The 27,145-nt window shown below is 48.6% G+C and overlaps 2 protein-coding genes across 2 annotated transcripts in view; one reads left to right on the top strand and one right to left on the bottom strand.

The window, feature by feature from the left end:
- LOC135888087 (butyrophilin subfamily 1 member A1-like) overlaps nt 1-10,496 on the bottom strand; it is a 69,883-nt gene extending 59,387 nt beyond the window's left edge. Inside the window, exon 1 of the mRNA XM_065415898.1 lies at nt 10,391-10,496. Within this exon, the coding sequence (XP_065271970.1) occupies nt 10,391-10,496 (106 nt within the window). The remainder of the gene's footprint in view (nt 1-10,390) is intronic.
- Nucleotides 1-27,145, top strand: part of LOC135887539 (zinc finger protein 850-like) — a 437,015-nt gene that overhangs the window by 273,924 nt on the left and 135,946 nt on the right. The window lies entirely within an intron of this gene.

Here is a 27,145-nt window from a genome sequence, read left to right as displayed (position 1 = left end):
TACCACCATGGACACCTCAGAGCCCAGTGCAACAAGGCAGGAGGAGGAGGAGCAGCAAAGCGGGGGCGAAGGTACTGATGTGGAGGAAGACACCCCGTAATCCCTAGATGCATGCAGCCAGGAGCTGCTCTCAAGCCAGGAGGAAGGTAGCCAGTCGCGGCGGCTGGTACTTGGGGAAGGACAAACACCAGAGGAGGTGCCCAGTAAGCGGCTTTTATTTTGGGAAGGAAGTTATTTGGTGAGGGCTCTTGGGGCAAGGAGGATTAGGGCTGCATGCATGCTTAGATGCGGAATAGGGCGTTGATGTGCTCTCTCACATCGCGGTAATCAGCCTCCGTGATCTCTTCAAAGGTCTTATACAGAACTTGGGCAATGCACTTGCGCAGGTTTCTCGGGAGAGCCACTGTGATCCTTGTCCCAGTCAGACAAAGATGTCCACGCCACTGTGCCGTGACAGGCGGGGGGACCATTGCTGCACACAGGCAAGCTGCATATGGGCCAGGGCGGAAGCCGCATTGCAGTAGAAGACCCTCCCTTGCTTCCCAGGTCACCCTCAGCAGCGAGATGTTTTCCAGGACGAACTCATGTGGGAACAGTGTTCAGTATAGGGGCCCCCTGCCGCTGTTGGCTCTCCCCAAAGCATAGAAATCCAGAGGGCAGTACAGCAGTGAAACAATCAGTCCCCCTTGCCCCTGTGCTTACTCATCATTTGGGGGTTCCCGTGGGTTATGTGTGCTCGCTTTGGGATGGGCAAATTATGCTATTGTGTAGACTGTGCTTGCCCTTAAGTACGGGGGAATCATTGCTCTGTCTGGTGTGAACAATGCTGTCTCTGTTAAGTGTTGCATTTTGCCTTTACAGATGCAACCTTGAGATCTCAGCCATCCATGTTATCACTGGCTGAGAGGCTGCAAAGAATCAGGAAGAGACCACGTAGAAGCAAAGAGGACATGCTATATGAAGTCATGCAGCATTCAAGTAATGAAAATAAAAAAGTGCAGGAGTGGCAGGAAAGTGAAAGGAGGATCCGCCAGCAGAATGAGGAGCACCGGCACAAAAGTGCGGAGCTCCGGTAGCAAAGCATGGATCGACTGATAAGCATCATGGAGCGCCAAGCGGACTCTATCCAGGCGCTCCTAGCCATGCAGGCGGAGCACTACCGTGCCCGCTCCCTCCTGCAGCTCTTGTCCCAAAACTCTTTCCCTTGTGCCCCCATGTCACCTCCAACCCACTTTCCCCCATTCGGGTTCTTATCGCCACCAGATGCCTCCAACACCTGTAGCTTCACCACCCAGCCTTGAAAACTACGACCCTTTTACCCACTGCACTCAACCCCCATCACCATGCAGTATAGCCAGCCTGAAGTGCAGCACTCATTGCACAGCACTCCAGACAGGAAGGCTGAGTGTGATAACAGGACATATGCAAATCTGTGATTGTACCATTCCCCACCCCACCCCCTGGCCCTTTGTGTTTCCCAAGCAGTTGTGTTGTGTTTCTTTTCAATAAATGGATTTTTTTGCTTTGAAAACATTCTTTATTATTGCATAACGTAAAAGAAACCTTAGCCCAGGAAAGCAACAGGCACTGCAAGTCAGTGTACAGGTCTGTCACATCTTACGCGCAGTTAACATGCGCGATTTCAGCTTTACGCGGTCAGCAAAAAAAAAGAGAAAAATAACAATTTTAATACTGTACCTGTAGTGTGGGCGATTCCGCCCGCCATTACACTCAATGTAATTTTGACTATATGCAATTTTCGCTTTACGCGCTGACTGCGGAACGTAACCCCAGCATAAGATGTGACAGACCTGTATCATATGTAGCAAACGGATTCCTACTAACATTGGAACCACTGCACAATTACTGGTGGTTTTCAGCCTCAAATTGCTCCCTCAAGGCATCCCTAATCTTTGCAGCCCCATGCTGAGCCCCTCTAATAGCCCTGCTCTCTGGCTGTTCAAATTCAGCCTCCAGGTGTTGAACCTCCGAGTTCCATGCCTGAGTGAATCTTTCACCCTTCCCTTCACAAATGTTATGGAGGGTACAGCATGCAGTTATAACCGCGGGGATGCTGTTATCGGCCAGGTCCAGCTTCCGATAGAGTGAGTGCCAGCGGCCCTTTAAATGGCCAAAAGCACACTCCACAGTCATTCTGCACTGGCTCAGTCTGTTGTTGAACCACTCCTTGCTGCTGTCAAGGCTCCCTGTGTAGGGTTTCAAAGCCATGGCATTAAAGGGTAAGCGGGGTCTCCAAGGATCAAAATGGGCATTTTGACTTCCCCTACGGTGATCTTGTGGTCTGGGAAAAAAGTCCCGGCTTGCAGCTTCCTGAACAGGCCAGTGTTCTGAAAGATGCGTGTGTCATGCACCTTTCCAGACCAGCCTGCGTTAATGTCAATGAAACGCCCACGGTGATCCACAAGCGCCTGGAGAACCATAGAGAAATAGCCCTTCCAATTAACGTACTCAGATTCTAGGTGGGCTGGTGCAAGAATTGGAATATGTGCCCCGTCTATCGTCCCTCCGCAGTTAGGGAAACCCATTTGTGCAAAGCCAGCCACAATGTCATGCACATTACCCAGAGTCACCGTTCTTCTGAGCAGGATGCGATTAATGGCCCTGCAAACTTGCATCAACACAATTCCAACGGTCGACTTCCCCACTCCAAACTGGTTAGCGACCGATCGGTAGCTGTCTGGAGTTGCCAGCTTCCAGAGTGCAATCCACCATCAGGGTAGCTCTCAATCTCATGTCCTTGCGCCGCAGGGTGAGGACAAGCTCCTCACACAGTCCCATGAAAGTGGCTTTTCTCATCCAAAAGTTCTGCAGCCGCTGCTCGTCATCTCAGACTTGCATGATGATGTGATCCCACCACTCGGTGCTTGTTTCCCACCACTCAGTGCTTGTTTCACCACCACGGTGGTGAGCATGTCCGTGAATGCCACAAGCAAAGTCATGTCATTTGCATTACTCGAGTCGATATCATTGTCGGAGTCCTCACTGTCACTTTGGATCTTAAGGAGTAACTCGACTGCCAAATGTGACGTGCTGGCAAAACTCGTCAGCATATTCCTCAGCAGTTTGGGCTCCATTCCCACAGACCGAAAGGGAAGACAGAGCGCGCAGTACAAAAGACGTTGAAAGATGGTGCCAATTGTGGACGGAAGCAGAGGGATTGCTGGGATGCAAACTGATGCATCATGGGGTGTTGGGACAGGATCCAGAATGCCCCACCCCCTTCCCCACAAGCCACAGTGCCAGAATGGGAAGAGGTGCTCTGTGGGATAGCTGCCTACAATGCACCGCTCCCAATGCCGCTGCAAGTACCGCAAAATGTGGACACGCCAGAGCGCTTGCAGCTGTCAGTGTGGACAGACTGCAGCGCTTTCCCTACTGCGCTGTACAAAGGTGGGTTTAACTCACAGTGCTCTACATCTGCAAGTGTAGCCATGCCCTAAGAGCTGGATAGACCCTCAAGAGACTGACCTGCTGAGGTCACAGCAGACACAGGTGGCAGAAGGTGATCGGCAGGAGGAACAGGGGCTGGTGTGGTAACGAGCCAGTGCAAGTGCACAGAGGGTAGATCAAGCTAGGTGCCTTCTTCCCTGGGAGGAAGGTGAACTCACACAGATGCACCTCTGATCCCTGGGTCCTCACTGACCAAGGACAACCACTGTGAGTGAGGTGTGGTGAGGGAGCAGAGAGGGGCACAGAAAAGCAACTTTTGGTTGTAGAACTCAAGAGCATGAGGCAGAAGACACTGCCCTACACACTCTGGGGTGAGTGTCCTGCTCACAGTTTTATGATTAGGAATCCTGCTTGTGGCATTTTTCCTAATTAATGTCAGTTGACTTCCCCCCTCCTTTCACTAAGTTTCTTTTCTACACTCAGATTCTGTGCTTGTGAATGGGGAAGTGTTGTCCCTCAGAGGCACCCTGGGGTGATGTGTAATTTGCCCAGGTTACTGAGTGGGGACTTGAGCCAGTTCTGGGTTGTTAAAGATGAACCCCTATGTAGCGGGGCAGTTACCCCACTCCTGGGATTAGAAGGTGAAAAGCAGCTGAGGTAGGTTTATTGAGGAGGCAGCCATAGCTGGCCCTGATATAAGGGCTGAGAGCTAGGCAGGCAGAAGAGTCTCACCCAGGGCTGGAGTGAGAAGGGCTTAGCTGCCCGGGAGCACAGGGGACCTTAAACAGAGCAGTGCTGGGGAAGGGCAGGCAAAGACGGGGAGCTCTGGCCAGGCAAAACCCCAGGCTGAGGCCTTGCTAAAGGCCAAGGAGGTACTGGGGCTGCAGGGAGGCAGCTGGGGACTAGAAAGGCAGCAGGTCCAGCCCCCTTGCCAATGATGAGTGGCCATTACAGACTGCAGTTTGCCCCAGTGAGGGGGGGTTAGATGACGACTGGCAGTAGCTACTGAGGCAAGGTGGGTATAGGGGGTGGGGTTCCCCTGGGAGGGGAGACCCAGAGTGTGGGGGCACTGCTGTGGGGCAGAACTCCAAGGCAAGGGACACCAGGGTCTGGGAGGGACATGGGGGCCTGAGGCAGGAGGGACACAGGCCAGTGGGGGGCACTCTGAGGCTGGAGAGCTAATTTCCAAGGTGACCAGCAGGAGGCGCTGTGCCGGGAAGTCTGCGCCTTGTTACACCCTAGATATTGAACCCGGCCCTGGTTGCTGCTGACTCCACCTGGCAGAAAGGTTACATATAAAAAGAAAGAAAAAATATATACAAACTCCAATTAAAGCCGCATTTTAAGTTTATATGTAAATTTAGAACAATCAGGATATAATAACAGGTTTCAGAGTAGCAGCGGTGTTAGTCTGTATCCGCAAAAAGAACAGGAGTACTTGTAGCACCTTAGAGACTAACAAATTTATTAGAGCATAAGCTTTCGTGGGCTACAGATGCATCCGAAGAAGTGGGCTGTAGCCCACGAAAGCTTATGCTCTAATAAATTTGTTAGTCTCTAAGGTGCCACAAGTACTCCTGTTCTTTTTTCAGGATATAATAGAGCAAGATATTCTCAATCCCAAGACTTAAGCTATCAGTTCTGGAGCTTTAACACAGATATAAGAAACACAAGTGTGATACTTTGTACTCCATCTTTAGTAGAGATAAATAAAATCTGCTTACTTTCGCTAACAGACACTCTCTTTTACTGCCATTGTCTACTCTATTCTAGTCAATTGTTTTTCACTCCATTAAAAATGTATTTACTTAATTTTAAAAAGGTTTTTTTCTCTTTTATTATGAACGGGATTTTATTTTTCTAATTACTTTGGCATTTGTGTTTACCCACCACAATCATTAACATTTGACCCCATCATTGCTATTAGTATCAGCCTTGGAACCGCATTTATTTTCATATGAATTTTAAGTTATTTTACCAATATAACTAAAAATGCCATTTGAAAATAAGTGACCTTCATCTGCACGATGGCTAAAGTTACGTGTTTAGCATTTGTTGTTGTTAAACTGGCACTGCTAAGGTGAGTACAAGCTAAATTTACGTTTTAGAAGGATACTATTATTGGATTGTACCACTTTAAATAATGAATGGCAAAGCACAATATGGTAATAAAAGTACTAATGATAATTACTCCAGCCAGGACAGGTTAGGCATTTTAGAACTCACTACTCAAAGAATTAAATTTAAGCATAAGAGAGAAATGAGATTATGAAATGCACAGACCAGTCAAAAAAATAAAATAAAAATACTGCCCTGTAATCCTTAACAAACTTTGAAAGTATAAAATTACAGGCAATATATATGCATTGTGCATTTCGACAGGAAGTACCAAGACTTAATAACACCAGTAGTACAAGTGTGTGTTGGGGGAATGTGATGTGAGAGATAGAGTGTATGTTGGGGGAGTGTGAGAAAGCGCGCTGTCTCTTTAAGCACAGCACTCTTTAATCTGAAGGCCTTGTTCAGACAGCAGCAGTGGCCAGCAGCTCCTACTTGTGACCCAGAGGCAGCAGCACTGACTCTTGTCACCCTACCCCAGCTCAGTGAAGACTGGTTACAAGGTCAGGGGGATGGGGATGCCCCAACACATCAGCCCACCCACCCCTGCACAGCAGACAAGAGGCTCCCAGGAACAACTTGGCCAGGGGCACCTCCAACAAGGAGCAGCAGCAGCTGCAGATGGATGCAGAGCAGCAGTGGGAGGAGAGATAGGACACCCCTGCTCCAGAGGCGCCCCCTCAGCAAGACGCCTTGGATGGTCACCCAGCTCGCCCACCCCTAAGGCCAGCCCTGCCTTGTCTAACCCAGTTTATGTAACTCTCCCTAGGAGCTGCTACCTGTCCACAAGTAATTACCCCCCCCCCCCCCATGGTTTGTAGCTCCTGAAGGAGGTGGGGTAACCCTCCCCCATGGCGTAGATTACAATCCCGAGCCCACAAAGGTACATATAATATGTGTGACGTTGTGCAGTCTATATGGTTTTATAAAAACATGATAATAAGTGAATATAATGTAACTGGGATAGTTTTAGAAAAATATGGTAAAATGTGAATATAACGTACTGGGATATGCTTCATGCAAAAGGTCTCTTGTAAGGTATCATTACAAAGATTATAATCTACTGAGTGTGATCATCCGATTTGTATAAATGTACCATTCTTGTATCTAAAACTAGAAATATAAAACATAACTCTGAGGGCCTATTGTAATTATGTAAAGTGTGGGCCATTAATGATGGTTTGGAATCTTGATGACTCCCATTAACAAGGACCATTGTCTGCAGATGACTGTGTTTACCTGTGAGTCTTCCTGTATATGTGTGTGCTGGCAAGTGAGTAATGAAGTCTTGCAGTGACATGTGATCATGTCACCTGAACTGGAATCCATCTTTAACCTGGTGCTTTTCCAGTGAGGGGGGGTGGAAACCCAGAGGGACAAAGGGTTCCCACCTTATGCAAAAGATATATAAAGGGGTGGAACAGAAGAGAGAGAGGGAGGAGCCATCATGAAGAATCCCCTAGCTATGACCTGAGCTGCAACAAGAGCTGTACCAGGGGAAAGAATTGTGCCCAGGCCTGGAAAGTGTCCAGTCTGAGAAAAAGCTTACTGAAGCATCTCTGAGGGTGAGATTATCTGTATTCAGTTTGATTAGGCATAGATTTGCGCATTTTATTTTATTTTGCTTGTGACTTACTTTGTTCTGTCTGTTACTACTTGGAACCACTTAAATCCTACTGTCTGTATTTAATAAAATCACTTTTTATTTAGTAATTTACTCAGAGTATGTATTAATACCTGGGGGAGCAAACAACTGTGCATATCTCTCTATCAGTGTTATAGAGGGCGAACAATTTATGAGTTTGCCCTGCATAAGCTTTATGCAGGGTAAAACGGATTTATTTGGGTTTAGACCCCATTGGGAGTTGGGCATCTGAGTGCTAAAGACAAGCACACTCCTGTGAGCTGTTTTCAGGTAAACTTGCAGCTTTGGGACAAGTGATTCAGACCCTGGGTCGGTGTTGGAGCCAGACGGGAGTGTCTGGTTCAGCAAGACAGGGTGCTGGAGTCCTGAGCTGGCAGGGAAAACAGAAGCAGGGGTAGTCTTTGCACAGCAGGTGGCAGCTCCCAAGGGGGTTTCTGTGATCCAACCCGTCACAATATGTATAGAGGCCATAGATAAAAGGGACACAAAAATACACAGAACATTCATAAAGGGAATTTGACAGTCCCCAAAATGTCACATGTGGCTGCAATATCTGCCACGCAGAGTTCACATGTGAGTGTTAGACACTGTCCCTATTATCTCTGAATGGGGCTTAACACGTCTCATGGGCACCCTGGAGATAATGGTGCTGGGGGCCTGGCTCTCTCATACATCCAGGCCTTTTTGTGCTCAAGGGCACCATTTGGGAGGGGCAAGGGGGGGCTGGAGCCCCCCCAAATTTCATACCAGGACACTGTCTCCTGCCTCTCCCCTCACTAGCCAAGGGTGAGAGGAATGTAGGCAGCTTGTATCTTTGCTTTACTCCCCTCCCCAGCCTGGAGTGAGGGATGCCTGCTCATCAAGCAGAACAATTAAAGGCTCAGCCCATGCAACCTCTTGTAAGGATGAGAGTAAACATCACCTCCATGACATTCACTGATCCTACGCAGGGCTGGGAGCTTCTGCAGCACTTTTTTCAAATTCAAAGCAAGCAAGCTCAGGGAGTGAGTGTGCTTATGTCAGAAGAGCAAGCCCCCTCCTTGTGACACCAGGAGACAGGGCTGCTCAGGCAGGAGGTGGTGGGGGGAGGGGACTGGCTGCTGCACAATGAGGTCAGAAGCCCAGCTTTGGATGTCAGTGCTTCACTGCTAGAGCAGCAGAGCTAAAGAATGAGCACCTGGGATCTTCCCCTGCTGGCAAGAAACAAACATGAGGTGTCACCCCACAAACATTGCTTAAATTACACTTACAACTTTCCAATTTTTTCCAACTCTCTAATTTTGTAGTGAAATGGCCACATTGGGCACTGCCATTATTCTACCATTTGGTCCCACTTGTCTGTGGGAGTCTTTCCTTTGCTAACAATGGGCTTTGGGTCAGGTCCATCGGCTGTGACACAGAAACACCGATTCCCCTGGGAATGTCTGGATTTTGCTAAATCTCCCCAAAGTGCGGTTGCACTTTTCTATTCTAGGACGTTTTCCCCAGATACCTTTTGAGGAGCTGCTACCCTCAAGTAGCCATTTTGCAGCTTTCTGCTGTATCTTCTCTTCCAGCTGGTAAATATTCACATCTCCTGATGTATTTACTGTTTAACATTTGTGAGGGTGGCAGAGTCTCACAAACTTGAGTGCAATCGGTGAATTTCATAGAGGTGATATTTACTCTCTCAAATCCTTACAGCAACACACCAGAAACCTCCTTCTAATGTAACCCTTTGTATTTATTATAACTATTTGTATAAACCCTTCAGTGAACATAAACCTAAGCTAATCTGAACAATTTGTATGATTTGGCTCCCAAAATTTGTTATAGATCTATATGCTGCTAACATCCATCATTTAATTATACTCTAGATAGTGATTCTTTTTAAAGATATAGACAGTAGTGTTAATAAAAATAATGTTTAAATAAATATATTGGGCTACTTTTGAATGACTGTGGACTATTGACACAGTAAAAAATAGCCCTGGTAATCGTGGTTAAAGCCACCCCACCCAAAATCTGAAATGGTGCCCCAATCATGCTGCTCCAGCACTGGGGCCTCTTCATCTGCAGGAGGGGTGCTGTAAAAGCCAGCAAGGTAGAGTGACCAGATGTCCTGATTTTATAGGGACAGTCCCGATATTCAGGGCTTTTTCTTATATGGGTGCCTATTACCCCCCACCTCCTGTCCTGATTTTTCACATTTGCTATCTGGTCACCCTACAGCAAGGTGTAAAGAGATGAAAACAGATCATCACTACACTGGCAATGGCTTTAAAGGTAAAGTCAGAGGTCAGATAATGGAGGGGAGAAGGAGGCAGATAAAAAAGTGAAGGAAACAGAGAACTAGTCACTGTGGAACTGCACAAGATGTGGGCGGGAGGGGGTGTCTCAGTGCAAAGACTCAGCATTCAGAGAGAGCCAGTTAAATTAGCAGGCTGGAAACCACAGGAGGAGGGAACCAAAATGACCGAGTACCTGTGGAGGCAGCCCCGGGGGTGAAGTGGGTCACTATATGGGCTTCACGGAAGGCACAGAATGAAAAAGCCAACAAACATCCACACTGTGAGATGAGGTCTAGCTCTGAGTCCTAGTCAGATGTGTCTAGTGCAGCATGAATGACATGTGGGTTGTTACTTCTAAACTGGAGAATCTGGGATTCAGGACTCCTTCATGGCTGAAGAGTCTGATTTGTGATGTATACGGTCTGGCAGTGCAGTGTCTAGTAACTGGTAGTGTCTTTTAAATAGTTTGCGAGCCCTGTAGTAGCGCTCACTGTGTGCTGTGGTTTTGAAGCTGCCAGAAATCAGCCAGAACAGTAGGATGGATGTAGCACAGGGGTTCTCAAACTGGGGGTCGTGAGGTTATTACATGGGGGTTTGTGAGCTGTCAGCCTCCATCCCAAACCCCACTTTGCCTCCAGCATTTATAATGGTGTTAAATATATAAAAAGGTGTTTTTAATTTATAAGGGGGGTCGCACTCAGAGGTTTGCTATGTGAAAGGGGTCACCAGTACAAACGTTTGAGAACCACAAGGCCAGACATGATGGTGTATAGATCGTAACCATGTTTACTGGGGACGCAGCAGTGCCCTGTGCTTTCTCCATGTTGCTGGTTGTTGGCAGGGTGAGCAGATGTGGTTTGTAAGAGACGTCAGTGATGTGAGATGGACGCTGATGACCAGCAATACCAACAGCAGCAAACCCCAGCGAGGAGGCCGGAGCTCCTACCTGACACCAGCCTGTGAACCTGTAGAGTGAGGCAGAGAGCGACGTAGCCGGGCAGAGCGGAGCTCACTGTGGAGCCAGGGGAGAATGAGGGAACCTTCCCCGTCATCGTAGCTTGGTCTGGGGAACAGGAGAAATAACAAACCAGACGGTGAGTGAGTGGGATACAGTGACAGTGCCATGGTTGTCGGACTTTCAGTGCCCTGGTCCATGGATCAGTTACGTTTACATTAACGCACTTCCCAATATTCATAGACTAAGGTCAGAGGGGCCATTAGATCATCTAGTCTGATCTGTGCCATGGGCCAAACACTCTCACCCATTTACCCCTGTACTCAACCCAAACTTGTGTTTGACTAAAGCATCTTCCAGAAAGTCACTAATCCTTGATCTGAAGACAGCAAGAGTTGGGCAATTCACCACTTCCCTGGGTAGTTTGTTCCAATGATTAATCACCCTCAGTGTTACAATTCTGTGCCTTATTTCTAATTTGAATTTGTCCAGTTTTAACTTCCAACCATTGGGTCTTGTTATGCCTTTCTACCCTATACTAAAGAGAACTTTAGTACCCTGTATTTTCTCTATGACGGTGTCACAGAGTGTGGGGGAGTCCTGGCCCTACACCCCCCACTTCCTGTGATTCACCGTGACTCTCAGCCAGCCAGTAAAACAGAAGGTTTATTAGACGACAGGAACAGAGTCCAAAAGAGGGCTTATAGGTACAGACAACTGGACCCCCTCAGTCAGGTCCATCTTGGGGGCCTGGGAGCCCAGACCCTGGTCCTGGGCCTCCCTCCATTTCCCCAGCCAGCTCCAAACTGAGACCCCCTCCAGCCATCTCACCCAACCACCCCCCCTCCCCGGCTCCTCCTCCAGCCTTTGTCCAGTTTCCTGGGCAGAAGGTGTCACCTGGCCCCAACCCCCTCCAGGGCTCAGGTTACTTGCTCACGTGTCATCTCCCAAGTGAAGTCACACCCTGATATCCCACCACCATCCAGCATCAATGCAGACAGTACCAGTAAAACTCCCACACAACATTCCCAGGTCAATACTCCCCACTCCCCGCTCCATCACAGAAGGTGTGACAGATGGGGAACTTTACTGAAATATTTTTATGAACTATCAGTAGGACTCTCTTTTTGGCATCGCTACTGCTTTAGGGGAAAGAATTGCTTCTCTCGCTGGGACTAGGCTGAACAGGCCAGAGATCTGAGATGTAGAGCCACTCAGAGTGTCTGGGCTGGAATCAACACATATCACTCCCTCACTCTCTCCTCAGGCCCTATGCTACCAGCACTCCTAGCTATCTTCGAGACGCCACTGACTTCCTGAGGAAACTACAATCCATTGGTGATCTTCCAGAAAACACCATCCTGGTCAGTATGGATGTAGAATCCCTCTACACCAACATTCCACACAAAGATGGACTACAAGCCGTCAGGAAAAGTATCCCCGAAGGATGTCACGGCACACCCGGTGGCTGAGCTTTGTGACTGTGTCCTTACCCACTACCATTTCAGATTTGGGAACGATTTATACCTTCAAGTCAGCAGCACTGCTATGGGTACCCACATGACACCACAGTATGCCAACATTTTTATGGCTGACGTAGAACAACGCTTCCTCAGCTCTCATCCCCAAGTGCCCCTCCTCTACTTGTGCTACACTGATGACATCTTCATCATCTGGATCCACGGGAAGGAGGCCCTTGACGAATTCGATCGGGACTTCAATAGTTTCCACCCCACCATCAACCTCAGCCTGAACCAGTCCACACAAGAGATCCACTTCCTGGACACTACAGTGCAAATGGTCACATAAACACCACCCTATACCGGAAAACTACTGACTGTTGTACTTACTTACATGCCTCCAGCTTTCATCCAGAACACATCACACGATCCATTGTTCACAGCCAAGCCCTAAGATACAACCGCATTTGCTCCAATCCCTCAGACAGAGACAAACACCTATAGGATCCCTTTCAAGCGTTCTTAAAACTACAATACCCACCAGAGGAAGTGAAGAAACAGATTGACAGAGCCAGATGGGTATCCAGAAGTCACCTACTACAGGACAGGCCCAACAAGGAAAGTAACAGAGCACCACTGGCCATCACCTACAGCCCCCAGCTAAAGCCTCTCCAGCACATCATCAACAATCTACAACCTATCCTGGAAAATAATCCCTCACTCTCACAGACCTTGGATGGCAAGCCAGTCCTCGCTTACAGACAGCCCACCAACCTGAAGCAAATACTCACCAGCAACTACACATCACACAACAGAAACACTAACTCAGGAACCAATCCCTGCAACAAATCCCGTTGCCAACTCTGCCCGCATATATACTCAAGTGACACCATCATAGGACATAATCACATCAGCCACACCATCAGGAGCTCATTCACCTGCATATCTACTAATGTGATAGATGCCATCATGTGCCAGCAATGCCCTCTGCCATGTACATTGGCCAAACCAGACAGTCTGTCTTTGTAGTGCTTGTATGTGTAGAGGCCTGTAGGGGCAGTGTGCTGAGCCCCGAGCCCTGATTAGGGGGCGGAGCTTGGCTGATTAGGGGGCCTATAAAAGAGGCCTCCCAGCCAAGCAGCGAGCAGCTAGCAGCGAGCAGCGGTCGGCAAACAGGGGAGTTTAAGTGGGAGTTTACAGGGGGAGGTGGAAGGGGAGGCAGGAGGGCGCGGTGGTCGGTGTGCTTTGTTCCCTCAGAGGCTGCAGGCAGAGACCATAGCAGCCATGAGCCAGGCAGCAGGGGACACAATGCAGATGAAAGCATGTAGCAGCTGCGGTATGTATATAGTCCTAGCAGGTGCACCTGATCAGAGGTATGTCTGTATGAAATGCCGCCTACTTGCCCTGTTAGAGGAAAAGGTTCAGGGGTTGGAGATGCAGGTAGAGACCCTGGTAGAGTTTAGAAGGGGGTTTGAGCAGCTAATGGAGCAAAGGCAAGGGGTGACTGAAGGGGAATGCTCGGGGGTGCAGGTGGAAGCGGGGGCTATGGTCTGTGAGGGGGGAATGTCGGGGGGAGAACAAGAGCAGTGGAAGCATGTGACCGTGAGAAGCAGGCCAAGGAAAAGGAGGGCTAGTGAGGGGGAAATAGAACTCAGGAACAGGTTTGGGTGTTTGGCTAACGAGGAGGGGACGCAGCAGGTGGTAACTGATGGTGGGAGGCAGAGGAAGAAAAGAAGGGCAGCTAGTCCAATAGACAGGGGGGAGGAGTTGATGGAGACAGCATCAATACTCGGCCCCGGGAGGATACAGGATGGCAATAGGGGGACTATAAGGGAAAATGGAGACAGACAGGAGTTACGGCCGCAGGGAACAGGGGATAGATTGGTAGATTGCGCTGCCCCTAGGCAAAGGCAGGTTTATGTGATTGGGGACTCCTTACTGAGGAGGTTAGACAGGCCTGTGACCAGGGCGGACCCAGAAAACAGAAGGGTGTGCTGTCTGCCGGGCGCTAAGATACGGGATGTGGACTTGCGGTTGAAAAGGATCCTAAAAGGAGCAGGTAAGAACCCCTTGATCGTCCTTCACGTAGGAACGAATGACACGGCTAGGTTCTCGCTAGAGAGAATCAAGGGAGATTATGCCAGGCTGGGGAAGACGCTTAAGGAAGTTGAGGCTCAGATTATCTTCAGTGGGATTCTGCCTGTTCCTAGAGAAGGACAGCAAAGGGCAGACAGAATTGTGAGGATAAATAGCTGGCTGAGGGAGTGGTGCTATAAGGAGGGCTTTGGGATGTATGGCCACTGGGAGGCTTTCGGGGACAGACAGCTGTTCTCGCGGGATGGACTTCACCTGAGTAGGGAAGGAAATAGACTTCTGGGAGGGAGGCTGGCTCATCTCATCAAAAGGGCTTTAAACTAGGAACTTGGGGGAGACGGTTGGGAGATGTCCAGTTAATCTCCACGCCAGATTCCAACACTGAAAAAGAGGGCAATGAGATAAGCACAGATATAGATAGGGGTAGGGAATTGGACATTAGAAGGAGGGGGCGGATGGACGCTACGGGGTCCGTACCAAAGTGCATAACTAATGGGAGAAAGGATAGACAGCATACGGTAAGATGTTTATACACCAATGCGAGAAGCCTAGGTAACAAAATGGAGGAATTGGAGCTCCTGGTCCAAGAAATGAAACCTGATATCATAGGAATAACCGAAACATGGTGGAACTGTAGTCATGACTGGAGTACAGGTATCGAAGGGTATGTGCTGTTTAGAAATGACTGGAAAAAAGGTAAAGGTGGGGGTGTGGCACTGTATGTGAATAATGAGCTAAAATGTAAAGAAATAATAAGTGATGGAATGGATAAGACAGAGTCTGTCTGGGCAATGATTACACTGGGTAAAAGAACTACTAGAGCCTCCCCTGAGATACTGCTTGGGGTGTGCTATAGACCGCCGGGATCTAGCCTGGATGCGGACAGAGAACTATTTAATGTTTTTAAGGAAGTAAAAACTAATAAGAGCTGTGTGATCATGGGGGACTTTAACTTCCCAGACATAGATTGGGGAACAAATGCTAGTAACAATAATAGGGCTCAGATGTTCCTAGACATGCTAGCAGATGAATTCCTTCATCAAGTAGTAGCTGAACCGACGAGGGGGGATGCCATTTTAGATTTGGTGCTGGTGAGTAGTGAGGACCTAGTTGAGGAAATGGTAGTAGGGGACAACCTTGGCTCGAGTGACCATGAGCTAATTCGGTTTAAACTAAATGGAAGGATTAACAGAAATAAAACTGTGACTAAGGTTTACGATTTCAAAAAGGCCAACTTTAATAAATTAAGGCAACTACTTAGGGAAGTGGATTGGGCTAACATACTTAGAGAGCTAAAGGCAGATGAGGCCTGGGATTATTTCAAGCTGAAGTTGCATGAGCTGTCCGAGGCCTGTATCCCGAGAAAGGGGAAACGGTTAGTAGGCAGGAGAATTAGACCTAGCTGGATGAGCGGGCGTCTCAAAGGGGCGATTAAGAAAAAACAGAAAGCGTACAAAGAATGGAAGAGGGGACAGATCGGCAAGGAAACCTACCTTATTGAGGTCAGAGCATGTAGGGATGCGGTGAGAAAGGCCAAAAGCCGTGTAGAGTTGGACCTCGCGAGGGGAATTAAATCCAATAGTAAGAGGTTTTATAGCCATATAAATAGGAAGAAAACAAAGAAAGAGGAAGTGGGACCGCTGAAGCATGTAAATGGAGTGGAGATTAAGGATAATCTAGGCATGGCACAATATCTAAATGAATATTTTGCGTCGGTGTTTAATAAGGCTAATGAAGGGCTTAGGAATAGAGGGAGCGGGACAGAGGGGAATAAAGGAGGGGCGATTGCAATTACAGTATCAGAGGTGGAAGCCAAACTTGACCAGCTAAATGGGACTAAATCGGGCGGACCGGATGATCTCCATCCTAGAATATTGAAGGAGCTGACGCGAGAAATTGCAAGCCCCTTGGCGATAATTTTTAATAAATCTGTAAACTCGGGGGTGGTACCGATGGACTGGAAAATAGCTAATGTGGTTCCTATTTTTAAGAAGGGGGAAAAAAGTGACCCGGGTAACTACAGGCCTGTTAGTTTAACTTCTGTAGTATGCAAGGTCTTGGGAAAAATTTTGAAGGAAAAAGTAGTTAAGGACCTTGAGGTGAATGGCAATTGGGACAAATTACAACATGGGTTTACGAAAGGCAGATCGTGCCAAACCAACTTGATCTCCTTCTTTGAGAAGGTAACAGACCTTCTAGATAAAGGAAATGCGGTGGATCTAATTTACCTCGATTTTAGTAAAGCGTTTGATACTGTGCCGCACGAGGAATTATTGGTTAAACTGGAAAAGATGGGGATCGATATGAAATTCCAGAGGTGGATAAAGAACTGGTTAAAGGGGAGACTGCAGCGGGTAGTACTGAAAGGTGAACTGTCGGGTTGGACGGAGGTCACCAGTGGGGTTCCTCAAGGTTCGGTTTTGGGTCCGATTTTATTCAATCTATTCGTTACTGACCTCAGAACCGAATGTAGGAGTGGGCTGATAAAATTTGCGGATGACACAAAGTTGGGAGGTATTGCCAATTCGGAGAAGGATCGGGATATTCTGCAGGGAGACTTGGATGACCTTGTAAATTGGAGTAACAATAATAGGATGAGATTTAATAGTGAGAAGTGTAAGGTGATGCATTTAGGGATGACTAATAAGAATTTTAGTTATAAGTTAGGGACGCATAGGTTGGAAGTGACGGAGGAGGAGAAGGACCTCGGAGTCCTGGTTGATCGCAGGATGACTATGAGTCGGCAATGTGACGTGGCTGTGAAAAAAGCTAATGCGATTTTGGGATGCGTTAGGCGAGGTATTTCTAGTAGGGACAGGGAGGTGCTGCTTCCGTTATACAAGGCGCTGGTGAGACCTCATTTGGAGTACTGTGTGCAGTTCTGGTCTCCAATGTTTAAAAAGGATGAACTCAAACTGGAACGGGTACAGAGAAGGGCCACTAGGATGATCCGAGGAATGGAAAACCTTTCCTATGAAAGGAGACTCGAGGAGCTCGGTTTGTTTAGCCTAACCAAAAGAAGGCTGAGGGGGGATATGATTGCTCTCTTTAAATATATCAAAGGGATTAATACCAAGGAGGGAGAGGAATTATTTCAGCTCAGTAGTAATGTGGACACGAGAACGAATGGATATAAACTGGCCGTGGGGAAGTTTAGGCTTGAAATTAGAAGAAGGTTTCTAACCGTCAGAGGGGTGAAATTTTGGAACAGCCTTCCGAGGGAAACGGTGGGGGCGAAAGACCTTTCTGGCTTCAAGATTAGGCTTGATAAGTTTATGGAGGGAATGGTTTGAAGGGATAACATGATTTTAGTCAATTAGGCTGTCAAGGCTGTATCCCCACTTTGAACTTTAGGGTACAAATGTAGGGGCCTGCATGAAAACTTCTAAGCTTATCTACCAGCTTAGCTCTGGTCCGCTGCCACCATCTTAAGAATTCCCTCCCTGGGAAGCCTTGAGAAACCTTTCACCAATTCCCTGGTGAATACAGATCCAAACTCCTTGGATTTTAAACAAGGAGAAATTGACCCTTCCCCCCTCCTTCCTTTCACCAACTCCTGGTGAATACAGATCCAAACCCCCTTTGGATCTTAAAACAAGGAGTTGGTGAAAGGAAGGAGGGGGGAAGGGTCAATTTCTCCTTGTTTAAAATCCAAGGAGTTTGGATCTGTATTCACCAGGGAATTGGTGAAAGGTTTCTCAAGGCTTCCCAGGGAGGGAATTCTTAAGATGGTGGCAGCGGACCAGAGCTAAGCTGGTAGATAAGCTTAGAAGTTTTCATGCAGGCCCCTACATTTGTACCCTAAAGTTCAAAGTGGGGATACAGCCTTGACATGGTGGCACAGCGGTGGGATCGTTTTAAACCCAAAAGGCAGTAAGATTTTTTTTTCCTTCTAGCTGCTTGGAAAGCAGAGCTGAAGGTAGATGCATATCTTATCTCTCCTTGCCTGAAGGCAGAGGTGTTAAGTTTTTTTTAACAAGGTCCTTTGTTAAGAGAAGGGTTCAATTAATGAGCAAACGACTGGTAAAAGGAATTTACAAGCTGAATTGTTTTTTTTTCTTTTTTCTTTTTACATCCTCGTGAATAGCTAGTTAGAAAGTCTCTGTTAACTCAGCAGCAGCCAGAGCTGAGTACATCCCAGTTTCAGTCAACTGCAGAGGGGTGTGGCCCAGCACAGGAAAGCAGGAAAATGACTACCAGTGAAGCAGCTAACAAACTAGAACTGGCCAGACTAGAAGCAGAAGAAAATGAGAAAAAACATCAGAGACTACTTCAAATTAAAAAACTCGAGAAAGAAGCCAAAGAGGAGGCCCACAAGAGAGAAATGGAGCTGGAAAAAGCCAAAGAGGAGGCCCATGAAAGAGAAAAGAAAGCCAAAGAGAAAGCCAAAGAGGAGGCCCACAAGAGAGAAATGGAGCTGGAAAAAGCCAAAGAGGAGGCCCATGAAAGAGAAGAGAAAGCCAAAGAGAAAGCCAAAGAGGAGGCCCACAAGAGAGAGATGGAGCTGGAAAAAGCCAAAGAGGAGGCGAGAGAAAAAGAAAGGAAGCATGAACTGGAAGTAGCAAGTGCTAGGCAGGGTGCATCAGACCATCCTAACAACTCCTCTCCAGGTACCACTTCCCATCCCAGGAAATTCCCCACCTACAAGGCAGGCGATGATACTGAGGCCTTCTTAGAAAATTTTGAAAGGGCCTGCCTTGGATACGACATCCCTCCAACCCAGTACATGGTAGAGCTGAGGCCGCAGCTCAGTGGACCCTTAGCAGAGGTGGCGGCTGAAATGCCTAAGGAACACATGAATAGTTATGAACTTTTTAAAAACAAGGCCAGAATCAGAATGGGGCTAACACCTGAGCATGCCCGTCGGCGGTTCAGAGCCCTAAGGTGGAAACCTGATGTGTCATTTACCCGACATGCCTACCACATTGGGAAAAATTGGGATGCCTGGATATCAGGAGCAAATGTTAAATCTACGGAAGAGTTGCCCTTCCTATTGCAAATGGAGCAGTTTTTAGAGGGTGTTCCTGAGGAAATAGAAAGGTACATCCTAGATGGGAAGCCCAAAACTGTAACCGAGGCGGGGGAGATTGGAGCCAAATGGGTGGAGGTGACAGAAAAGAAAAAAGCTAGTAGCAGTTGGAGCGAATATCAGAAGGGGCAAGCCGAAACAAAACCTTATCACCGGGGACAACCCAAGGCCCCACCCACATCCCAAGGGAAACCCCAGACGCCTTCTCACCCCACCACACCAGTCTCCAGCAACCAACATCGCCCCGGTGATACCTTAGCAGGGCGATGTTTTAAATGTAATGAACTGGGGCATATAAAGGCTCACTGCCCCAAGAACCCCAACCGATTACAGTTCATTACACCCCAATCACACCAAAGAAACCAAGACCCAGATGCATCTCTCATACCCTCGGAGCGAAGGGAAACCTTGAGAGTGGGCGGAAAGAAGGTTATCGCTTGGAGGGACACTGGGGCACAAGTGTCAACTATCTACTAATCCCTAGTGGACCCCAAACTCATCAACCCTGAGGCTACAGTGACAATTCAACCCTTCGTGTCACAGTCTGTAACCTTGCCTACAGCCCAGTTGCCTGTCCAGTACAAGGGCTGGTCAGGAATGTGGACTTTTGCAGTCTATGACAATTATCCCATTCCCATGCTGCTGGGGGAAGACTTGGCCAACCATGTGAAGCTAGCCAAGAGGGTGGGAATAGTCACCCGCAGCCAGGCTAAGCAAGCTTCCACCCCCATCCCTGTTCCTGAGCCGTCCACCAGGACCCCGTCTGTGTTACCGGAGACCCAAACACAGGTGGTGGAACCGGATCCCCTGCCAACGACTGCAACAGCCGTAGTGGATCCAATCCCAGAGACCCAGCCAAAGCCAGTCCCAGAACCGGAACTGGCAACGCAACCAGCACCAGAACCATTGCCAGCACTGAGTCCAGCGCTTGCAACCCCGTCTACAACTCCAATGCCAGAGGGCACCAGCGAGCCTAAACTGGCGGAAGAAGCAGATAACCCTACCCAAGAGGCTCAGCCAGAGCCTGAAATACCACATAGTGCACCAGCGGACAGCGGTTCACAGTCAATGGAAAAAGCCCCAGCACCTGCATCGCTTCCAGAGGGACCAAGCCCCAGTCCACAGTCCAAGGAGGAACTGATGTCTCCAGCATCAAGGGAACAGTTCCAGGCCGAGCAGGAAGCAGATGACAGCCTTCAAAAAGCTTGGGCAGCGGCACGGAGCACCCCACCGCCTCTCAGCTCTTCTAACCGATCCCGGTTTGTTGTAGAAAAAGGACTTTTATACAAGGAGACTCTTTCTGGTGGGCACCAGGAAGACTGGCATCCTCAAAGACAGTTGGTAGTTCCCACTAAGTATCGGGTAAAGCTCTTGAGCTTAGCCCATGATCATCCCAGTGGCCATTCTGGGGTGAACAGAACCAAAGACCGGTTGGGGAAGTCCTTCCACTGGGAGGGAATGGGCAAGGACGTTGCTAATTATGTCCGGTCTTGTGAGGTGTGCCAACGAGTGGGAAAGCCCCAAGACCAGGTTAAAGCCCCTCTCCAGCCACTACCCATAATTGAGGTCCCATTTCAGCGAGTAGCTGTGGATATTCTGGGTCCTTTCCCAAAGAAGACACCCAGAGGAAAGCAGTACGTACTGACTTTCATGGATTTTGCTACCCGATGGCCGGAAGCTGTACCCTTAAGCAACACCAAGGCTAAAAGTGTGTGCCAGGCATTAGCAGACATTTTTGCCAGGGTAGGTTGGCCCTCCGACATCCTTACAGATTCGGGAACTAATTTCCTGGCAGGGAACATGAAAAACCTGTGGGAAGCTCATGGGGTGAATCACTTGGTTGCCACCCCTCATCACCATCAAACCAATGGTCTGGTGGAGAGGTTTAATGGAACTTTGGGGGCCATGATACGTAAATTCGTAAATGAACACTCCAATGATTGGGACCTAGTGTTGCAGCAGTTGCTTTTTGCCTACAGGGCTGTACCACATCCCAGTTTAGGGTTTTCACCATTTGAACTTGTGTATGGCCGCGAGGTTAAGGGGCCATTACAGTTGGTGAAGCAGCAATGGGAGGGGTTTACGCCTTCTCCAGGAACTAACATTCTAGACTTTGTAAGCAACCTACAAAACACCCTCCGACACTCTTTAGCCCTTGCTAAAGAAAACCTAAAGGATGCTCAGGAAGAGCAAAAGGCCTGGTATGATAAACATTCCAGAGAACGGTCCTTCAAAGTAGGAGACCAAGTCATGGTCTTAAAGGCGCTCCAGGCCCATAAAATGGAAGCGTCGTGGGAAGGACCATTCACGGTCCAGGAGCGCCTAGGAGCTGTTAACTATCTCATAGCCTCCCCCACCTCCAACATAAAGCCTAAGGTATACCATGTTAATTCTCTTAAGCCCTTTTATTCTAGAGAATTAAACGTTTGCCAGTTTACAGCCCAGGAAACTGATGACGCGGAGTGGCCTGCAGGTGTCTACTATGAAGGAAAAAGGAATGGTGGCGTGGAAGAGGTGAACCTCTCCACGACCCTGGGACGTCTGCAGCGACATCAGATAAAGGAGCTGTGCACAAGCTTTGCACCGATTTTCTCAGCCACTCCAGGACGGACCGAACGGGCATACCACTCCATTGACACAGGTAATGCTCACCCAATTAAAACCCCACCCTACCGGGAGTCACCTCATGCCCAAGCGGCTATACAAAGGGAGATCCAGGACATGCTACAGATGGGTATAATCCGCCCCTCTAGCAGTGCATGGGCATCTCCAGTGGTTCTAGTTCCCAAACCAGATGGGGAAATACGCTTTTGCGTGGACTACCGTAAGCTAAATGCTGTAACTCGTCCTGACAACTACCCAATGCCACGCACCGATGAGCTATTGGAGAAATTGGGACATGCCCAATTCATCTCTACTTTAGACTTAACCAAGGGGTACTGGCAAGTACCCTTAGATGAACCCGCTAAGGAAAGGTCCGCCTTCGTCACCCAGGCAGGGGTGTATGAATTCAATGTACTCCCTTTCGGGTTGCGAAATGCACCCGCCACCTTCCAAAGACTTGTAGATGGTCTCTTGGCGGGATAGGGAGAATCTGCAGTTGCCTATCTCGATGATGTGGCCATTTTTTCGGATTCATGGACAGAACACCTGGAGCACCTGAAAAAAGTCTTCGAGCGCATCCGGCAGGCAGGACTAACTGTTAAGGCTAAAAAGTGTCAAATAGGCCAAAACAGAGTGACATACCTGGGGCACCAGGTGGGTCAAGGAACTATAAATCCCCTACAGGCCAAAGTGGATGCTATCCAAAAGTGGCCGGTTCCAAAGTCAAAGAAACAGGTCCAATCCTTCTTAGGCTTGGCCGGATATTATAGGCGATTTGTACCACACTACAGCCAAATCGCCGCCCCGCTGACAGACCTAACCAGAAAGAAACAGCCAAATGCAGTTCAGTGGACTGATAAGTGTCAAAAGGCCTTTAACCAGCTTAAGGCAACACTCATGTCTGACCCTGTGCTAAGGGCCCCAGACTTTGACAAACCGTTCCTAGTAACCACAGATGCGTCCGAGCGAGGCGTGGGAGCAGTTTTAATGCAGGAAGGACCGGATCAAGAATTCCATCCTGTCGTGTTTCTCAGCAAGAAACTGTCTGAGAGGGAAAGCCACTGGTCAATCAGCGAAAAGGAATGCTACGCCATTGTGTACGCGCTGGAAAAGCTACACCCATATGTTTGGGGACGGCGTTTCCAACTACAAACAGAGCATGCTGCGCTACAGTGGCTTCATACCGCCAAGGGAAATAACAAAAAACTTCTTCGGTGGAGTTTAGCTCTCCAAGATTTTGATTTTGAAATACAACACATTTCGGGAGCTTCTAACAAAGTGGCTGATGCACTCTCCCGGGAAAGTTTCCCAGAGTTAACTGGTTAACAATTGTTCTTAAAATAAAACATATTGTTAGTTTTTATATAATCAGTAGTATGTCTAAAGGTACATGTGTTTTATTAACTCTGTTTTCTCCTAGAGCTCCAGGAAGAAATCACAGCCAGTGTGGAACCGGACGTCCAACACTATCTGTGATTTGGGGGGTGTGTCATAACTATAAAGGGAAGGGTGACAGCTCTCCTGTGTACAGTACTATGGAATCCCTCCTAGCCAGAGACTCCAAATCCTTTTACCTGTAAAGGGTTAAGAAGCTCGGGTAACCTGGCTGACACCTGACCCCAAGGACCAATAAGGGGACAAGATACTTTCAAATCTTGGGGGGGAAAGGCTTTTGTGTGTGTCCTTTGTTTAAGGGGTTGTTCGCTCTTGGGACTCAGAGGGACCAGACATCAATCCAGGTTCTCCCCATCTTTCTAAACAAGTCTCTCTTATTTCAAAATTGTAAGTAAAAGCCAGGCAAGGCGTCTTAGATTTACTTTGTTTTCTCAACTTGTAAATGTACCTTTTACTAAAGTGCTTATCTTGTTTGCTATACTTTGAACCTAAGACAGAGGGGATTCCTCTGAGCTCTTTAAGTTTGATTACCCTGTAAAGTTATTTTCCATACTGATTTTGCAGAGATGATTTTTACCTTTTGCTTTAATTAAAAGCCTTCTTTTTAAAAACCTGATTGATTTGTTTTAAGATCCAAAGGGGGTTTGGATCTGTATTCACCAGGAGTTGGTGAAAGGAAGGAGGGGGGAAGGGTCAATTTCTCCTTGTTTAAAATCCAAGGAGTTTGGATCTGTATTCACCAGGGAATTGGTGAAAGGTTTCTCAAGGCTTCCCAGGGAGGGAATTCTTAAGATGGTGGCAGCGGACCAGAGCTAAGCTGGTAGATAAGCTTAGAAGTTTTCATGCAGGCCCCTACATTTGTACCCTAAAGTTCAAAGTGGGGATACAGCCTTGACATAGGCATTAACGTGCCATCGCGGGTAAAATGAGGGTCCGGCTGTAGAATCTTGCCTGTATGCTCGGGGTTCTGCTGATCGCCATATTTGGGGTCGGGAAGGAATTTTCCTCCAGGGTAGATTGGCAGAGGCCCTGGAGGTTTTTCGCCTTCCTCCGCAGCATAGGGCAGGGGTCGCAGGCTGGAAGATTCTGTTGTGGGTGGGTCAGCTTTTGTGGCCTGCATCATGCGGGAGGTCAGACTAGATGACCATATTGGTCCCTTCTGACCTTAAAGTCTATGAGTCTATGAGTCTATGAGACACAAATCAGACATCAAGAATGGTAACATTCAAAAACCTGTTGGAGAGCACTTCAATCTTCCTGGACACTCAGTAACAGACTTGAAAGTTGCCATACTTCAGCAAAAAAACTTCAAAACAGACTTCAGCGTGAAACTGCAAAGCTGGAATTCATATGCACTATCAGACTGGGTCTGAATAGAGACTGGTAGTGGCTAGCTCACTACAAGAAGTCATTTTCCCTCTTTTGGTATTCTCACCTTCTCATCAACTGTTGGGAGTGGAACACATCCACCCTGATCGAATTGACCTCGTTAGCACTGGTCCTCCGCATAGTAATGTGGAATTGTGTGGATCGTGGGGTCCACCACAATAGAAGGTCACTCCCAAGGGACTGGCTGAAGGCCAGGGCATAGATCAGACCTTGTGAATCCATGACAGAAAGTCACCTCTCAATCTTCTCTTTGCTAAAGTGAACAGATTGATCTCCTCCAGTCTCCTACTGTGAATCATTTTTTGTAACCTGTTTCTGCAGTGTCTGTGATATTTTGGGTGCAATCCAGACCAGTAAGGGGTTGTGTCACTGCCCGCCCTGCCCTCCCAACTGCGACTGCTCAGAGCCCCGGAAACCTGCCCTGTCACACAGGGAGGAGTTCAGAGCTGAGCTCTTTTGGAAACGTGGCCCTAGGCCTCTATGGCCCCCGGCGCCTGCAAGAGGCTGAGTTGCTGTAAAGGGCAGTGGGCTCCCGACACGGGCTGACTTCACTCGGGGCTCACACCACATAGCGCTGATGGAAGCTCTGGCTGGGTCTGGACTGTGACAAGGGGAAATGGCTGTAACCTGCCTCGGGCCAGGATGGCTGCAGGGTCTGGCATGGCCCAGTGACCAGCCACACGAGGGAGGAAGTAGGTGAGAGCAGGGCTGGTGGGGGAGTCACTCACTGAACACCTGTATTCGGTGGCAGCTGCTGATAGAGAGCCAGTGGGAGGTAAAGCTGCCCCCGCCCTGCCAGAAACCCCCTGAGGGCAGCAGCAGCCTCCCCTGCCTCCCCTGGGGTGAGGGCCCCCCGGGATACAAAGGGCCTGGTGGGCACAGACAGCTGCAATTTACACTCGGAGGGGGAGATATTTACAAACACAGGAGAGTTAGGATCAATGGACCTTGTGCTCCTAAATCCCTTAGGAGCTTTATAAAATCTCCCCCTCCCTGCATCAGTTGCACCCAGTCTGGCCCCAAGTGTTTCCCTTCCATCTTTCACCCTCTCGCTCTGGAGTGTCCCGTTAGGGAGCTGAAGATGAAAACACCCGCACACTCCCAACAGCGCCCCATGGGAACATTACAGCCGGTGATCGGTTCCTACCTCTGGCTGTCAGTAAATGGAGCAGAACAGCAAACAAATGCAAACCTGGCAGTGGAGAAGGGACTGGGCAGGTCTCTGAATCTGTGTGGACATTTCTACAGCCACAGCTGCGATCCCAGTAGGAAAGTGACAGTTTATCCCCCAAATCCCAGGAATGAGGCCCGTTGATAGCAGCAGCTCATCTGACTAATCAGCCTGAAACTATCCAGGGGAGCAGTTCAGCTGGGGTTGCAGTGAGTGACCCCCCTACCTGCGGTGTCCTGTGGAGTCGTTTCTGAGCCGTTCCAGTCTCTCCAGCGGGCTCCCTGCTTCACTAGCACCCAGAGCCATTCTCTCTAAGCAGAGATCCTGCTCCAAGTGACTGGTTCCCTTTCCCAGGCTGTAACATCCATCCCACCGGAGGGATCAGGGAGCCGCAGGGGTTAACTCCAGCCTGCCCCTGAGCTTTTCATTCAGTTAATGCATTTTATATTGAATGGAAGCCCCGTCCTCTCTTGGCACATCCACCAGCTTCAAAAGTGAAAGAAGGATCGAGGCTGGAACGTGACTGTGACTGGATCCACCCCACAGGATGGTTATGGCACAAAGATCAAATTCCTCTGACACACCCACAGGGCAGTGAGAGGGCAGCTTCGGTGCCAGCAGCCTCAGCTCTGCAGGTTGCTTGGTGACAGCCAGTTCTGCAGGCTGTTTGTCCTGTGCTCTACGAATCTCTGTAATTACTTCAGCCCTGTCTAAAGAATGGGACCAAATCCTGCTGCAGCAGCCCCTAGACTCAGTGGCTATGTTAATTCATTCCAGTTCCCTGATGTAACATTAACCAGGGATGATTTGGGGGACAGGGTTTTGCTCTATGCTCTCCAGTGGGCAGCCCTACTCCCTGGGCCTCCACTCCTGCAGTGTTATTCAGACAGCCTGGCCCAGATCCTCTTTTCTGGGCCCTGGCTGCTCTGCTCTTCCCCTAGAAACAAGTCCCAGCAGGGGAGGGAGACATAATGTAAAATGGTGCCTGGCTGAGTGCAACAAACCTCCTGAATTCTGTGGGATCTTGGAAAATGCTGAATTCCCTCACTGTGGAATGTTGTGATAATTGGGCCACACATCTACCCGAATTGTGAGCTGAGATGTGAGAAGTGAGAGAAAGTTGATCAAATATCATAATAGCCGCTAGCAATAAATGCTGATAGGAAAAGCTGCAAACAGAGCCGGTGCTACCCCGTTGAGGGTCCTAAGAGAGAACAGTGTGTGTGTGTGGGGGGGAGCCTTTACCCACCCCTGAGAATACTAACTGCATTATTTCCAAAAATCAGGGCCCCCCAAGCTGCCCGGGCCCCTAAGCAACTGCTTAGTCAGCTTACGCTGAGTGCCGGCTCTGGTGGGAGAGAGGCCAACTGAATCAATCCCCACAGACAGACTCCTGGTTTAACTTCAGGACTGTGTTCAGATTGTGTCTGGTAAACATGAGGAGGGTGGGATGGGAAATCAATGGAGCACAATGGGTGTGTCTGAAATTAGGCCTAGCTGGTGAACAAAATAATGAGGGGATGGGCTATTCCACCCACCAGTCCCCTTGGGGACCTCTAGTAGAGAACCTGGGGGGGAAATTAGCCGACACTGGGAGCCGGGTG

This window comes from Emys orbicularis, chromosome 13 (genome assembly GCF_028017835.1).
Source record: "Emys orbicularis isolate rEmyOrb1 chromosome 13, rEmyOrb1.hap1, whole genome shotgun sequence".
Lineage (NCBI taxonomy): Eukaryota > Metazoa > Chordata > Testudines > Emydidae > Emys > Emys orbicularis.
Note: the sequence above shows the minus strand (reverse complement) of the source record. Positions and strands in the feature narration are given on the sequence as shown.